At 36.8% G+C, this 18,422-nt stretch overlaps 1 protein-coding gene across 1 annotated transcript in view; it reads right to left on the reverse strand.

Annotated features, from left to right (window-relative positions):
* Positions 1 to 18,422, reverse strand: part of LOC127634477 (histone-lysine N-methyltransferase 2C-like) — a 232,070-nt gene that overhangs the window by 125,687 nt on the left and 87,961 nt on the right. The window contains 2 exon segments of the mRNA XM_052114063.1: positions 2,634 to 2,849; positions 9,719 to 9,869. Of these exon segments, the coding sequence (XP_051970023.1) occupies positions 2,634 to 2,849; positions 9,719 to 9,869 (367 nt within the window).

Below are 18,422 nucleotides of genomic sequence, written 5' to 3' on the forward strand. Positions count from 1 at the left end.
ATGGCTGTGTGGTCCCATGGAGTTTATACTTGCGTACTATTGTTTGTACAGATGAATGTGGTACCTTCAGGCATTTGGAAATTGCTTCCAAGTATGAACCAGACTTGTGGAGGTCCACAATCTTGACTGCTTTCTTTTGATTTTCCCATGATTTCAAGCAAAGAGTTTGAAAATAGGCCTTAAAATACATCCACAGGTACACCTCCAATTCAGTACATCTCCTATCGGAAGCTAATTGTCTAAAGGCTTGACATCTTTTTCTGGAAGTTTCCAAGCTGCTTAACTCTTTCCCCGCCAGCGTTTTTAAAAAAAGTTGCCAGCCACCGCCAGGGTTTTTGACGATTTTCGCTAAATTTTAATGGCCCGCAGACTATTTTCTTCCATGAATATATGAAGATACTATATATCAAAATAAAGATCTGAGCCTCTGCTTTTAGGCAAAAAAAAAAACGATTTTATTTTATCTTCATCTGTTCTTTTTTTATTGCCACTTGAACAGAGGTAGGTTTTGACAAAAACAACATTTCGGACAAAAAGCTGAGAAAAAGGCATTTTTATCCAACAAGTGCTTTAGTATTAGTATGGTGTTCCACTTCACGTTTGAGACGATCGCAGTCTGTTTCTTTGATCAAAGAGTTGCGTACTCTTTCAAAACATGCGCGCGGGTCTTCCTTACCGTATACCACCTAAAACACGGATACCCGGAAAATTCTGTGTTTGGCGGGGAAGCATTTTTTCATAAAACCCGGAAAATTCCGTGTTTGGCGGGGAAAGAGTTAAAGGCACAGTTAACTTAATGTAAATTTCGAATCCACTGGAATTGTGATATAGTCAATTAAAAGTGAAACAATCTGTCTGTAAACAATTGTTGGTAAAAATGCTTGTGTCATGCACAAAGTAGATGTCATAAACAACTTGCCAAAACTATAGTTTGCTAATATTAAATCTGTGAAGTGGTTAAAAAATGACTTTTAATGACTTTAACCTAAGTGCATGTAACCTTCCGACTTCAACTGTAGTTAGGGTAGCGAATTAAACATTGAGAAACACTTCCCATATATTTTGTTGTTGAGTCTAAGGCTATGCATCAAAATCAACTCAAACTTCCATTATTTTAGCAATTTTTGAATATTATTGATCCATCAATAGAGACTTGTGAAAAATGTCTTCGCTTTTTTTACAGCTAAGATTCTTGGAATATGATCTTCTAAGCCGATCACAAACTGTATGCCAACTGTAGCTGGGAGTTTTGAGGAGTTCGACAGGTCTCACTGTCCTGCATTGTACACGTTGTGGATGCGTTGAAAGCCACTTCTTCTTCAAGAGATGTGATCCCTCCCAAACAGTTTATTGAGTTGATGGGTACTAACTATACAATCTATCATAAACTGTAGTCTAATGAATGGTGATGTACCGTTAAGCTTTAAGCAGGGGCAGAACAACCGCACACTTAAAGAGCAAATTAAACCCCTTGGATTTAAATAACTTGCAGCCTGTTGTTGCTGTTCTTATCTAACATTTTGAAAAGGATAGTTTTTAAGCAGAATAAAGTATTGGACAAATTTCTAATAGGTTTTAGAGCATGTCACAGCACATAATCAGCCCTTACTTGGGTTTTAAATGATAATTGTACAGGTCTTGATTCTAGAAATAGCATGGGCTTAGTTCTATTAGACCATAGTGCTGCATTTGACACTATTTTGTCACACCATTTAGACAATGAGTCCTTATTCAAGGAAAAGCGCTAAAATGGTTAGCATCTTATTTGGAGCATAGGAGATTTTCAGTTAATTTGGGAAATCTATCATCACCCTCTATCCAGGTTTTACATGGGGTCCCACAAGGTTCGGTCTCAGGACCGCTATTGTTTTCTTTGTACATTATACCACTCTTCAGAAAGCATGCCATTTCATATCACTTTTAAGTGGATGATACGCAAATGCTACCGCTTAAGGCAGGTGATAAGATGTCAACTCAATCTCTGATGGAATGTATAGATGATGTTAAATGCTGGATAAGCAGAAATTTGCTCCAGGTAGATGACAAGAAAACTGAAATTATAATCTTTGGCAGAGGTGGCTGCGATGATCTGGCCCTTATCTTCTTATGTGAGGAACCAAGTGAGAAATCTGTCTTTTATTGTTGATTCTGATTTTGAAATTGATAGACAAATCAACTCTGTGGTGAAGAATAGGTTTTTTCAGCTTAGAAACATTGCCAAACTGAAATCGGTATCTTGTATGACAAACAATTTTGGTAGTGTTGTGACACTTGATGCTTAATGTAAAATCTGCGTTGTGAAGCAAAACCAGTCGAGAACCACTGCACAAGCACATGAAAAAGCAAAAACACATTAACTACAACACTAAACTGTAGTTTCACTAAACATTAACTAATCCCTTAAAATATTTGATTGTTCAGCTAAAAAAAGATTATAAAACAGATGATTTTAGACAAAATTTTGGAAAATGTATAGTTGCTGTATTTTGCCTTTGCAGGGCTGTATCAATGGCCTAAGATGTAGACAATCTAACAGACATGGACTAAAAGCAACAAAACTCAATTTAAAATTTTCACACTCTTTCCAACTACGGTCACAATCAGTGACAGAGACATCAGCAGTAATAACTCACTTTTTCAGGCTACTCCCTCGATGCCCCAGGCTCCGGTTGTTGTCATTGTCGTCCAAGTCATTGTCGTCGTCATGGTAATCGTCATCCTTCTCCGAGCTGCCGCGGCGGTTCCGGATGTGCAGTGGGACGTAACCGGGCGTGGGTCCAAACAACTTCAGCTCACCCTGACCCAAGAGACTCTTCTCTCCACAGTAGCAGAAGGCACACAGCTTTTCTCTGATGAAAGAGAGAAGAGATATGGAGGAAAGACTTCAGATGTGGACTTTAAACATCAGGCCAGAAATATAGTCTTGACAAGCAAACAAAACACAAATGTGAATGCTTGTCCAACGCATTGCTAAACATGCAATCTCACAGTACAAGGTGAAGTGTGCAACTTCGACACCAAAACGGAAGTGCAAAAATCATTTTTAATACGGTTTTCAAATGGGCTTCCTTAACACTCCTCCCAGTGTTCCATTGGTCCAAAAACAGATAGTCCTGCTTCAAACTATTGGTTGCGCAAATTTTGGTCTAACAAGCAGACTAGCAAACTCCAAAAAGGACATCAATGAAAGTAGTCCATATGACTTGCATGCTATATTCAAAGTTTTCTGAAGTGAAAGCTTTGTTCACTGACAATCGTCCCCTCCGTCAGAGTTCACATAATTACATTTTCTGATATGCGAGAACCAATGGTGTTTGGAATCACTGACCATGTTTACACACACTTAAGAAAACTGTCTATTCCAGGGTTTTTGTAGAAAGCAGCATTCTGAAACGTCATATAAGCTGCTTAAGGGATTAAGATAAAGCGGTTTAACACACCTGGGTTTCTCCTGGAGAACAAGGCTTAATGTAGTCATGTAAACACATAAGCATCGTTCTAACAGATTTTGATGAGTGTGCATGTGGTTGAACACACCAGACAACAAACATCATAGGATGTATCCCAACAACAATTCAACACAGGAAAATTAATTCTCTGACAAATATTTCTGGGAGTACAGTGAGAAAAGAACATACACTAAACTATTTACCCATTTTTACACATCAATGTAAAATATTGACAGTCCCTCAAGTTCATGTATATGTGCTCATGTACACTAGAGGAAACATAAGAGGGGAAACCCCACTATTGCAGCGCATTTTGCTGCAGGTCGTGATGGAAAGTTAAAGAACAGCAAAAATTCTGGAACATCTGGAAGTAAACAAAAAAAAGATACAAAAATTGTGAAGTCTTCCACGGATGCCGAGGATGTAGGGTATTTGGTATGCAAAATTTAGACGGGAACCGTTAAATTGCCCTCATTCTCACGCCATCATATGCAAGGGAATTTAGGGTCTTGAAATACGTGATCTATGAACTAAATTAAATGTCCTTATTCTACATTATTAGGTAATGAAATGTATAATGGAATTTGTCGCATTCAACAACAGTTATAAATTAGATAAATGAAAAATTACTAGATTATTTGTCTGAATACAATTCTCATCTATTAAAATTGTAATACAATGCCTCGTTGTATCCTCTCACAATTTTGAAAATAAATGTTGAAAATAAAATTGCACGTATTTAGGTACAGTTTGAAGTTAAATCTTTTAGAAACATGGATGAGATTATTTATCAAAATATACCACAGTCAAATTATCTTTGAATACAGACAAACTTTATTACTATTCTAAACATAAATCGAATCTAGCACATATATACATGAGACAGGTTGGTGAGAAGAGTGACGGAATGTGAAATAAATGATCAGTACAGTGAAAATGAAATTTATGGAGTCTGTTTACAATGTCTTAAGAACCATTTATCCTTCTTTGAGTCTACATCGATTTACTATCGGATTACCCAAATTATTTAATTAATACACCAGCACTTTCAGCACAATACTGGAGATGTACTTGCATGTAGTGGTGTTTCCTTGCATTCTTTGTGTTGCTTGGTTCTTGGCTCTTGGTCGAAAGTTAGTTTTCATCTATGATTTGGACCTCTGTAAGATCAGATTGTTATTATCTGTATGAATGATGAGGTTGGCTTTGAAGCAAGATGAGGTTGGCTCCTTCTCATGGAGGATCCGTGACTCCCATTGGGTGTGTGAACTAGTGTTGTCATGGTACCAAAATTTCAGCAGTCGGTACCAATACCAGTGAAATTTCACGGTACTCGATACCATTTTCGGTACCAAAGTAAAAACAGGTTACTAAACAACACTATTTTATTAACAAAGTCTACAAAACATTAGCAGCAGAACTAAGAACAGAAATATGCCATTGAGTAACAATTTAATTTAAATATATTATTTTTTAATTATAACAAAACTGAACAATGTATGCTTAAAGTATTTTTGATTTTTGATAAAAGATTTGCTTCAACTTTTACAACTTTTACTTTAAGTTTTTACCAAGTACTAAAAAAAGGCCTAAATAAACAAGCATACAATAGAATTAATAAAAACAATTTCCAAACTAATGTGCAAAGTGCTCTCTTATTAATAAAGCTGCATATTGCCAATTTTGTTCATGATAAGAAATACACAGTGACATATATTATGATTAAATAAGTCGCGAGCAATCGAGTTCTCATTTAGCGTGCGCGCGAGGGATGAGTTGTATGTAATCCTCAGGTGTGAAATACATCCATATTCAAGATAGTCCACGTCTCCTCGCATATTAACTATCAACACTAAAAGTGTCTTACAAAAGTTAAATGACTATATTGTTTTGTATGAATGAGTGATCAGGATGGTTTTCACATCATTTTGTAACAAAAACTCTAGGCTACAAGATCCAGTTCTCAAAAGTCCTGTGGACAAATGTTTAGTATGTGTTATATGACCTTATTTCAATGACTTAAAATGTTAGTTTTTTCAAAAACCATGCATAAATGTTAATTTCTCAAAAATACAAACATGTACACACATGTTGCTCACATATTATTGTAGCCCAGTTTGTGCTGAATACAGTGTTATCAGACTTTAGCCATTAATATGTTTTTAAGCAACTGAAAAAAGCACAAATGTCAAGGCATTTCAAAACTTCTCCAGGGCCCAAAACACCCTCAGACCCCAGAGGGTTAAGGTAACTATAAATGTATTAACATTTCGATGAAGTACTCAGAAAAGTAATCTGATAACAAATGTCATTTGTAATGTTTACACCAAGTAAATTCCTACACAAAAGCCGTTTTAGTAGAACAAATAATAATCTAGTACATCTGGAATTAATCTACGCCTCTTATTCATTCTAAATTTAACGTAACCTTTTTCTGAAATTCCACACATTCTGTCACCCGCATAAACAGTCCTGATTTGTCTCTCTCTTATCCTTTGGCTGTTTGCGTTTGTTTTTGGCGGCAATAATGTCCTCATAAATTACATGCTTGTTGGCAAATCTTAGCGAAATGTCATTATTGTCAGCGCACTCTCATTAGAGTTCATGTATTTCCCGTAACACTCTTTGGCTGTGCGTGTGTGTGTTCATGACAGCTGCTGACAGTGGGAGATGTGATGCATGTGAAGTAATGTCTGATGGGGGTCTCCTCTCCTCACACGTTGCTAACGTTGCTGCACATTTGCGGGAGCACAATCTGTGCTAATTGGGATCCAAAAAAAGAGCTCTCTCTCCTTTCACTAATGACAGCAGCAGACCCTCAGTGATCCCCTCCCCCCAACTCACTCGCTTTCCAACAGAGCGTGCAGAAAACACATACGCTCACTGTGACCGCACATACACGCCTGCACAGGTTAACATACACAAACACAGGAGGCCCTCTCTGATGCACACTTCCCTTGTGTTTTAACACACCCTCTCTGCTACAATTTTTAAACCCCACTTTTTTCTGCACATTAGCAAATCATGCTCGCGAGAACACTGACAACCTTTTTAGGGCAACTTTAAAAGCTTGTCACTTAACTTTTGCACTACCAGTGAAAAGTCTGCACACACTTGACTGAATTCATGTTTCCTGTGATCTTAAAAACCCCATAAAATCAAAATTGGAGTTGTGGTTTTAGTCACTGTCTGTTAGATTTGAGGTCATCTAGATGATATAAATTCTCTTTTATTCACATTTAAGATTTACTATCTTTATCTTCTGGGTAAACAAACAAACTACATATATATCTTCTCGGTTTGTTTACCCAGAAGATAAAGATAGTAAATCTTAAATGTGAATAAAAGAGAATTTTGTATATATATATATATATATAAAAAACTGTAGGCATACTCCCCCCAGGATTTTTTTTTTTTTTTTTTAAAGCCCCCAAAATATATTTTCATCACGAATCTTTTAAGAGTAAAAACAGGTGTAAATAAGGTTTATCGAAATAAGGTTATTTTTGGTTAAGGTTGGCTAAATGTATACCTGTCTCATTGTTTGTGTTAGACACTGATCTTATATGACTTTCTTAAATTCGATCCAAATAAAGAAATTAAAGTTCCCTCTGTCCTCATCCATTCAATACATGAAGGTCATAATATATTAGAATTATTTGTAAGTTTCACCCTTTTGTTAATTGTTGGTCAAAATGAACCCAATAACTCAGACATGGAACATCTTAAAAAGTATCATCCTCAATGAGGCAAAACAAAATTCCTCTAATGGGAATTTGTAAAGAGTATGTAAAGATATGTGCATGATGCTACATCATCAGTCTCATTTATAGCCTGGCACAGATAGCAAAACTACATTAAATACAACGTTAATTAGATAGACATAACTTATGTTGAATTTAAAAGACACCGTTAACGTTACCACTAGCTAGCTCACAGCGTCTGTACTGAGGCTGCCTGTACACTGTAACTTACAGGCAGCCTCACATAAAAACACATTGATTATGAACAAAGCCTATAGTAGTGAATACTCTCTCTCTCTGTTCTAACATACCACAAATGGCCATCGTTTCCTATCTGCATGAATCCATCCTGCCAGAGACTTTTCCTGTCTGTTTACTGAGCGAGCAGAGTCGAGCTGTAGCATGCGGTGTAAAAGCCCCATTAGCTAGCAGTCTCAAGCCACAGAAGTAGCTAATGTTAACCAAAATGTTAGCTACAAGTAGTCCTGACAGCCACTAGCACATGCTAAAGTCCCCCAAAAAAAGGCCTAGCCATCCCTTGTTCCCATTCTTTTCAAGGCACAATGTTCTAGGATATTTTATTTTTGCCAACGGGTGTAATATTTAAGAAAAAACACACAAGAGTCATAATGTTCAGTATATTGGGAAAATTGAATGGTTATTTCTTTCTGAATTCATTACACACATTCGTTTTGAGGTGTGCAGTGCATGCAGTTTATGTATTTAATTAAATTGCAGCCTTTTGCAGTTTAATAATCACACTAGGACATTTCTAAATTTTTATATTGATTATTTGTGCATTTAAACATTCTTTTATGTCCTACATGTCAAATTCCGAGATATTCCACGTTTTATAGCCAATGCCATTTTTATGACTGGATTAACTGATTCAGACACTGCAGAAATCATAGGGCCCAACATGTGATAACTGCAGTATAAGCGGCCTCGGATCGTTCATTTATTATTAAAAATTAATTCACATTCCAAGGTGTAAAGGAAGAATCACCACGCTACCATCTTGAGTTGTGAATTAGTTTAAAATAAATTCATCAGACTGACCATTGACCGTTTTCTAAGGTTTACAACTCAAATGTTTTTGTAGTCAACACAACAGCAATGTAAGAATGATTTTTCACCAAAACAAATTGAGCAGAGAATGAATGTGACAGTGGCTACGTTTACATGCACCCTCATAATGCCACTAAGGCAATACTGCTCTTAAACTAGGGCTGGGCAATATGTAAAAAAAAATGTTTTGCGATAACTGCCTTAAAAAATATCACTATATCCGATTACATCGTCAAACCCAAGTTTCTTCAAGCGCTTGTCTTTGTGTCTAACCACATTTCTTGTCATGTGTCACTCCGAGATGTCTTACAGGTCTCTCGCCTGTTGCAGGTGGATGAACAAATGTACTCACGCATTAAATACATTTGGACGAGGAGCTTGCGTTCTGGATTCAACCTCGTCGCATTTGGTGGGTGCTAGTTTCACATACTTTTTTATATATTTGGCGACATCCCAGATATTGTCAATCATCATCCGTTCGCAATCGGCATCGGGATGTTTGAAAGACATTATCGATATCCAATTACATCGTCCTATCGCCCAGTCCTGGATTAAACTGTTGCTCATGTAAACGATTATGCTAATAATCAGAGTAATGATAATCACAGTAAGATATGTGGAGTACTCCTATTTGAATTGCTTTATACTGGTATGTAAACTCTTTAATCATATTTCCTCCACTCTGACGAAAGTGTGTTTGTGCCTGTGCTGCAGACGGATGTTCCACTCAAGCACTTCTCGGCTTCTTGTGAAACGGAACTTTCTTGCACAGTTCCAGTAGTGGTGCTCCTCAACTGCAGATTCGACAGCCCCAAGGCAAAATAAACATATTTCCCGAGTTGTGAATGTCTGTTTGCAGTCTTAATTGAATGTTGGTGAGATAAAAGACTGTATTCTGCAAAAAAATGGCAAGTAGATCTTTCAAATAACTTTGTCCTCACGGGCGGAACACAGCAACATCCAGCGCATGTATTCCGGTTTACAAACAAGTGACTTTTATGAACCGATTCTCTTTAGTGAATCAAAACAGACAGCACATCCAGTGTAGTCGAAAATGACTCTTATTAACTGGTTCTTTTAATACATGTTTCAAAAAGACTCACAAACTGACTAATTTTCCTTTTGCCAAGCTGTACTTATAGATAAACATTTGCAACAAGATTTCTTTTATATTATTTTATAAAATAGCAATAATCAGATGATTGGCAAGTAGCATGAAAACAGGATTTATACACATTTTGTTTTTATACCCATAAGATTTTCATTTCATCCCCCTTTTTTTGGTCACTATATAATTCCCATTCTTAAATGTGTGCCATTTCATAGTTACGATGAATTTGCCATTTTTCTGACATATGGAAAATAGTCATAATAAAGATGGAGAGAGTGTCAACATGTTTTGCTAGTGTGTGCAACTCAACAAAGAATGAATGTGTGGGCTCTCAGTCTCACACTAACCTAGTTTTGGTTTTTCTGTTGGTGGAGGCGGACGAGCCAGCGGAGTCTTCAGACATGGAACGTTGGAACAGCGGGGACAAAGGCCTCTCATCTCTGGGACTGAAATCTAGCAGATCAGCAAAGTCCTCATCATTTTCCAGCTCAGCCACATCTGTGTGTTCACAAGAGACAGTGAAGAGTGTCACTATTATTATATATTGTTCCCATTCAAATAGCATCCTTGAACAACAAAATAGGGCTGCGTGATTATGACGAAAATCACAATTGCTTCGATTATTTCCTTTGATATTGTAATTGAGATCATACCTTTCCATTAATAGAATTTACATTAAAATACTTTTTTATTTTTGATGTGGGGCAATTGCATGCCATCTTTATGTAGGCTTTGCAATAAAACAACTAGAGAAATATGTTCCTGAATTGCTTTAATATTTGAATCGCATGAAAAATAAAAATAAATTATAAATTATAAACTATAATTTATATAGTGAGCATTACTGATATGCCTTTAGAGTCATTTAAACATGTCAGATTTGCCTCTGCATTCATGCACTTTAATTTTTTTAGCCGCAACGGGAGTAAACCAAAATGGAACGCTGTAATTGACACTTTTCAGGATTATAGAAGCTGTAATTGTAATCTCAATTATAGATTTTTTTAATTTTTTTTTAATTGTGCAGCCCTACAATATAATGGAGCACATTTACTAGTTTTAGACCAATATCACCTTCATATAATAGACATGAAAAGTTTTTGTGAATTAGCAGATAATATTGTGTAAAATAAGTAGTTAGAAATGTTATGTAGGACTAAATTGCTCTAAAACATATTACATGTTACATTGAGTTATGCATATTGGTATTATATTGACTTCCAGCCAGCCTGATTTTAGAATGAGCCACTGAAAAACCCAAATTGGCTGAACAATAGTGGCAAAAGCAATTTCATCTTTTCACACATGCCATCACCTTTTCTATGATGTCTAAGATAAACCCATAACCAATAAACAAAGGGGGACTACATTCATAGAAACGACTGAGTCTAGAAACACACCATGAAACAACCATGATGACACTTTGAGATAATCAAACAACTATTATTGATCAACCGTTCTGACAAAACCACACATGCAAGCTGGTTTTCCCGGAAAACACATCATACGTCCACTGGATTTGTGGAAACAGTTGTAGATGTTAAGAATGCGGTCTTGCAGCACTGAGCAATGTGACGTTCATCTCTCTGAACACATCGTCTGCTGGTGCTGCATTTAATGCAGCACAAGAACAAGAGCTGTCAGACAGAAACTCAGCTCCCTCAATTCAATGACCTGCATGAAGTGACTGAAGACGTGGAAACATATCTAAAGATTATACTACATTTCATCTAAAGCCATCTTAACACACGTCTTTAAGCAAAGTGTGAAATGTCACGCGTACCACAAAAAGGTGCACGCATAGTTATAATTTTAGGTAAAGATCTACCTACAAATGACTTATTTTAACCTTAAATGACACGCATACTCAGCAGTGCAGAGATGCCTTAATATAGCCTAAAGAAACTTAAACACACACATAAATGGAGCAATTGGCATGAACCTCAAATAAACACAATAACACAAACTTTACCGCAACAAAAGCCACATTAAGGATTTAAATTTTTTATTTTTCCTCTGTGGATGCGGACACTTTGTCCTCCATACAATTTGACAAAAACAGAAAAATATCACAAATACAGACAAAAAATATTTTAATAATAAAAAAGTAAAAAGAAAAAAAGCCACTACTATGTGAGCGGTGACCTTTGGATCAACCTTTCCAGGGATGAAAACTGTCTTGCCCACACAGCACTTGCTAAAACGATGTTTGAAAAGGCAGAACATTGTTTTTCCATTGCTGAAAAGAGAATTCATTTTAGGAGACATAAGAGAGGGAGAAAATGTAGTAAAAAACCTGGTGTGTATCTACATTACTAAAGAAGATGACAACACATCCGCGTGGCATGAAGACCGTCTATATCTGTTATGAAACAGTCCATTTCCCAACATGCACAGAAGTATTTGGGATATGGACATGTAGTCACTGTGCCATAAAAGCAACATTGTGCCTTATGTTATGACAGAAGACAAAAACAAAACTGAATGGGTTAGCTCTTAAGTTAGTTCATGATACATTACACAAATTCCAAATCATAATCACAAAAGTTTCAGCATTTAACAGTGAAATAGCCAGGATATTGATTATTTACAATGACTTTGCAACAACGAGAATCTAACATGATTTTAATGAGAATGTTAATTTGGCCATTAAGTTTTCTAAAACGTATCATTAGACTAGTTTAACGACCCTTTACATATGTTGCAATTTGAGAGTCCGAGTTCGTTAAGACTGAGATTTGGTAAGAGTTGTTAAGTTCAATACGCTTTCGTAAATCAGTTCAATGGATCAATTCACAACTTGTCCTGCAATAAACACGTTGAATCTACTTGGCAAGAATTGCCTAGTTTCCATCCACCTTTCGCGCCATTTTGTTATCGACAAAGTGAAAATGCGAAAATAAAATTGCGACATTTGCCGCCTTCTGCCCGTTTCCATTCAAATGGCCTTTTGTCGATAAAAAGGGTGTGTGTGATGATGTCATGCCTAAAAAAACACTTTATCTCAAAAGTTTTTGTTTAATGCAAAAGAAATCTGCCCTGAAGCCGTTTCAATTCAGAAATGTGTGTTTATCACTAATTCGCCCCCCAGATGTCCCTAATTTTGTTCCTCCTTAGTTTTGGTAAAATGGGGAGATTATTGAGACAATTGATTAAAATTAGCCACCTTACTGTAGTATCATTTTAATTTCACAAATGAATGCAATCAGAAGAAGAGGAACTGCAATCAAAAGGGAACAGTTGCCCTTCTGATAGGACTGTAATATTGGTCCTGATGTTGAACCTATCGCAGGTTTCCACAGGTTCCGACCCGAAAGCGGATCATCATGGCCCTGTTCAAGCTGGCAACCTGCACCAAGTAGTGGGGGAAACTTTCTGTCTCAGTATAAGGACCATCAAACGATGTGTCTATGCGGTGTGCACAGATATTAAAGAAAAAAGAAATATGTGGTGTTATATCAGGGTTTACATGCATTCCTGATATTCAATATTTTGAACAATCATCTAATCAAAGGCATTGCAGCACAACTGCATTATGTCCCGCATATAACTTTCAATGACCAACTGAACTTGATTATCATCCAAAATTGATTTTAGCTTCAAAATGTAAATGTATATTTTCTAAAGCAGCAGTAAATGCGATCTGAGTTCAAGTGTGTTCGATTTAAAATATTTAAATGTTCAAAAGCTCATTTTCTGAAAGTGACCTCTGCATTGGACAAATAGTTCTGATAGTTTAGTCTAGAAAAAAAGTGCAGAACATTCTGAGAATGTCATTCAGCTGACTTTATTTGTCTATAAAACAGGGTAAAGCTAATTTAAGTTTGAGAAAAGGCATAAATGGCTCCGTTATATGTAATTTATTTTTTTATTTAATGTTTTTCATTTGGTAATTTTTTTTTTAATTTAATGCTTTTTTCATTTGGTAATTTATTTAATTTAATACAGGGGATTTTACCAGCATTTTTTAAAATGTAGACTAAACAATAATTGAATAGAATTGGACTGTGTTCCAAAAAAAGCACGCTGAAGCTTTTCACCTAGTATTGTGTATTTATTCTTAATTTGAAACATCTTTATGCACAGAAATTACATGTTTTTTGTACTGTGGGCTAATTCCGTGACTTCCGTCTATTATTTTGAATGGTGTGGAAAAGAAACTTTATTAAATAAACGAATGGATACTGCGATAAAATGAACTGCGCAAACAGTGGCCATTCATTTGTTCAATGTGCACGAGATATTTGTGTTGTCACGTTTGCAGATTGGCTCTATATGCCATAAAAATCAAACTGTCGTGTGACACAAAATTTTTGCATTAATGCCAATTTTATCGACAAAAAGATATCCTTGAAAATATTAGTGTAGCTTTGTACGAAGCAACCCCCACACAGAGGTCACTGTTAAACCAAGTAAATTCCTTTAGAAAATCACGGAGAATTTACCTGTCAGAGTTCATCAAACTTGAACTATGTGAGCTACAGTAAGCAAGGGGAAATTCTTCGCTGCCGGAAGTCCATTGAGTGAAATTCACGATTGCGTGGATTCCAATTGAGATCACTGTATTTCCGCTGTGGAAATAAATAGGTAAATAACCTTTTTGTTCTACCACATCCCAAATAACTTCTATTGGACTCAGATCCGGGAAGTCTGGGAAGTCCAGTGAAGAATAGTGAACTCATTGTCATGTTCATGAAACCAGTTTGAGATTACTTTTTCTTTATGACGTGGCTTATTATCATGCCGGAAGTAGACATTAGAAGATTGGTAAATTGTGGCATGAAGGGATGCATATGGTCCACAACAATACTCAAATAGTCTGTGGTATTCAATCGATGATTAACGGGCCCAGAGTTTGCTAAGAAAACATTCCCCACACCATTACACCACCAGCCTGGACTGTTGACACAAGGCAGGTTGTGTCCATGGATTCATGTTGCTGGCACAAAATTCTGACCCTACCATCTGTGTGCCTCAGCAGAAAAAGATTCATCAGACCAGGCTAAGTTTTTCCAGTCTTCAACTGTCCAGTGTGGTGACCCTGTGCCCACTGCAGCCAAAGCTTGCTGTTCTTTGCTAACAGAAGTGGAACCCGACGTGGTCTTCAGCTGTTGTAGACCATTCGCCTCAAGATTCGATGTGTTGTGCATTCTGAGATGCGATTCTGCTCACTAAAATTGTACAAAGTGGTTATCCGAGTTGCTGCAGCCTTTCTGTCAGCTCAAGCCTGGCCATTCTCTGTTGACATCTCTCATTAACAAGGCTTTTCTGTCTGCAGAACTGCCGTTCACTCGAAGTTTTAATTACAGAAAGTTACAGAAAAACTCAAACCAGCCCGTCTGGCACCAACAATCATGCCATGGTCCAAATCACTGAGATCAAATTTTTTCCGCATTCTGATGGTTGATGTAAACATTAACTGACGATCCTGACCCGTTTCAGTGTGATTTTATGCACCGCTGCCACATGATTGGTGAATTAGATAATCGCATGAATAAGTAGGTGTACAGGTGTTCATAATAAAGTGCTCAGTAAATGTATATTCACTTAAAATTGCTATATTCGGATAATAAAAGTGATAAATAACCACAGTTAGAGTAAACAATGGAGTTAAGGCAATTACACAATTAATCACAATAGGCCTAATCAAGATTGTTTTAGCTATAACGCCCAACCCTATATCACACCAATGCGTACTGAAAGATACAGGTAAATACTACTTTTTATTTATCTTACACTATAGTTATTAAAATTTAGACACATCTTTCTGAAATATCCTTTGCTATAAGATTAAAAAACATCTTCAACTACAAAAGTACCTGGAGACTGAACTTCTCTTGTACTTTATTTATGAGAGAGGTTCTAGGTGATTATGTGTCTGTGAGGTATTACAATAATTTCATCTCTTTTGCTCTGAGACCGTTTGGCTTGTGTTGAAGTCAATTTCAGTTGGCGCTGAAAAAATAGAGAGAAAAAAAAGGCCTATATGCTATGCTACCAGAGCGTGATAAGAATCTTTTTATTATATTTTAGTGCAGTTTCATTGTCTTGACAAAAATCAACATATTAATTATACATGATGTCACACCCATTCATTCTTGGATTTCATATGAAGTATATTTGGTCCTTAATGTTATCACGCCAAATTACTGAAGACTTTAAAGTTCATGAATTACAAAATTTCAAGGGATGATCATGCCGATGGTAACACAAAAATAGCATTATCGGCTTCAGACAGCATGTTTAATATAAAGTTCAGTACATACAGTAGCAACATGAAACTAATAAATAATGACTTCATTGACTGATAGCAAAACCAAGCCCAAAGCTTCAATACACATGTACACACAGAAAAGGGAGGACATGTCCAATAATGCCTCTGGCTTTGGGTGGGACAACAATTCCTAAGAGAGTCTACAGTACTCTTCATATGGCTCAAAAGATAAGATGCCATGGCTGGTTGCCAGACCAAGAAGCATACTTTTGAAAAGCACATCTCTTATGCTGACTTCCTATAATGAGCTGTACTCAAACCAAAGTTAAATTAACACAAGATTCAGAAGACAGACATGTACTGGAGTGCCAGCGTACTGAAAACTGCATTTTTTGTTGATTGTTCAATTTACTTTTAATCATTAAAATGAAGTAAAACCACAGAATTCTAGAACATTTAGTCACAACTTCATTTCATTGCTTTCTATCAATTTAAAGGTGTAAAAAATTTAGTTTACTCAATCCATTTGAGCTGGGAGTGCAGTTTAGCTCTTTAAGCAGTTGCTATTAAATTGACAGAGTCGCGATTTTTGAAAAGTGAGTAATTCATGAGTCACTAGTGACACTAAACAGAATTGCAAAAATAATTGCCAAATTGGTTTCCTAAGCAAATCCCAATATTCCTCAGGTAGACAAACATCCAAATGTTTTCTTGTTGTTTCAGGATATTAAACTGAGATAGGAGAAAGTATTCTAACTTCGAACCATTGCACTCTTTGACTTTAAGGCCAATTGGAATTAAGGGCTTTAAAGGAGATTTGTAGTGACAATGATGTACGATCATGTCGGAGAAAGAATGGTCATAGGCTAGTACAATTTTGTTTTTACTCGCCAGATCTTTGACGACAAGTAAGCATAATGAAAAAAATATATTAAGCAAACAGAGATGGGGCCTCTTTTCAGCCATTTGCTAAAATCATTTAAGTTAATTTTTTTTCCTCATTATTGTACACACAGCACCCCATATTGACAGAAAAACACAGAATTGTTGACATTTTTGCACATTTATTAAAAAAGAAAAACTGAAATATCACATGGTCCTAAGTATTCAGACCCTTTGCTGTGACACTCATATATTTAACTCAGGTGCTGTCCATTTCTTCTGATCATCCTTGAGATGGTTCTACACCTTCAGTTGAGTCCAGCTGTGTTTGATTATACTGATTGGACTTGATTAGGAAAGCCACACACCTGTCTATATAAGACCTTACAGCTCACAGTGCATGTCAGAGCAAATGAGAATCATGAGGTCAAAGGAACTGCCTGAAGAGCTCAGAGACAGAATTGTGGCAAGGCACAGATCTGGCCAAGGTTACAAAAACATTTCTGCTGCCCTTAAGGTTCATAAGAGCACAGTGGCCTCCATAATCCTTAAATGGAAGACGTTTGGGACGACCAGAACCCTTCCTAGAGCTGGCCGTTCGGCCAAACTGAGCTATTGGGGGAGAAGAGCCTTGGTGAGAGAGGTAAAGAAGAACCCAAAGATCACTGTGGCTGAGCTCCAGAGATGCAGTTGGGAGATGGGAGAAAGTTGTAGTAAGTCAACCATCACTGCAGCCATCCACCAGTCGGGGCTTTATGGCAGAGTGGCCCGACGGAAGCCTCTCCTCAGTGCAAGACACATGAAAGCCTGCATGGAGTTTGCTAAAAAACACCTGAAGGACTCCAAGATGGTGATGAATAAGATTCTCTGGTCTGATGAGACCAAGATAGAACTTTTGGCCTTAATTCTAAGCGGTATGTGTGGAGAAAACCAGGCACTGCTCATCACCTGTCCAATACAGTCTCAACAGTGAAGCATGGTGGTGGCAGCATCATGCTGTGGGGGTGTTTTCAGCTGCAGGGACAGGACGACTGGTTGCAATCGAGGCAAAGATGAATGCGGCCAAGTACAGGGATATCCTGGACGAAAACCTTCTCCAGAGTGCTCTGGACCTCAGACTGGGCCGAAGGTTCACCTTCCAACAAGACAATGACCCTAAGCACACCGCTAAAATAACGAAGGAGTGGCTTCACAACAACTCCGTGACTGTTCTTGAATGGCCCAGCCAGAGCCCTGACTTAAACCCAATTGAGCATCTCTGGAGAGACCTGAAAATGGCTGTCCACCAACATTTGCCATCCAACCTGACAGAACTGGAGAGGATCTGCAGGGAGGAATGGCAGAGGATACCCAAATCCAGATGTGAAAAACTTGTTGCATCTTTCCCAAAAAGACTCATGGCTGTATTAGATCAAAAGGGTGCTTCTACTAAATACTGAACAAAGGGTCTGAATACTTAGGACCATGTGATATTTCAGTTTTTCTTTTTTAATAAATGTGCAAAAATGTCAACAATTCTGTGTTTTTCTGTCAATATGGGGTGCTGTGTGTACAATAATGAGGAAAGAAAATGAACTTAAATGATTTTAGCAAATGGCTGCAATATAACAAAGAGTGAAAAATTTAAGGGGTCTGAATACTTGCCGTACCCACTGTACATTCACGCTAATATAGTATATTGTTTTATATATATATATATATATATATATATATATATATATGTATATATATTAAAAAAAATTTTTTAATGATTTTAATCACGTTTTAGATTTTTTTTAAATTTACAAATTTCACATTCTATCAATTTAAATGACGCCATGAAATCGCATTTTTAATAATGATACAAGCTGTTGTCACAGTTTGAAATTTAGTACACATTTTTAACAAAACAATTCACAAGATAGGAACCTAATAATGAAAATTAGGGGTTACAATTATGAAATTTGGCTGGCAAT

Source organism: Xyrauchen texanus, chromosome 41 (genome assembly GCF_025860055.1).
Source record: "Xyrauchen texanus isolate HMW12.3.18 chromosome 41, RBS_HiC_50CHRs, whole genome shotgun sequence".
In the NCBI taxonomy this organism is placed as follows: Eukaryota; Metazoa; Chordata; class Actinopteri; order Cypriniformes; family Catostomidae; genus Xyrauchen; species Xyrauchen texanus.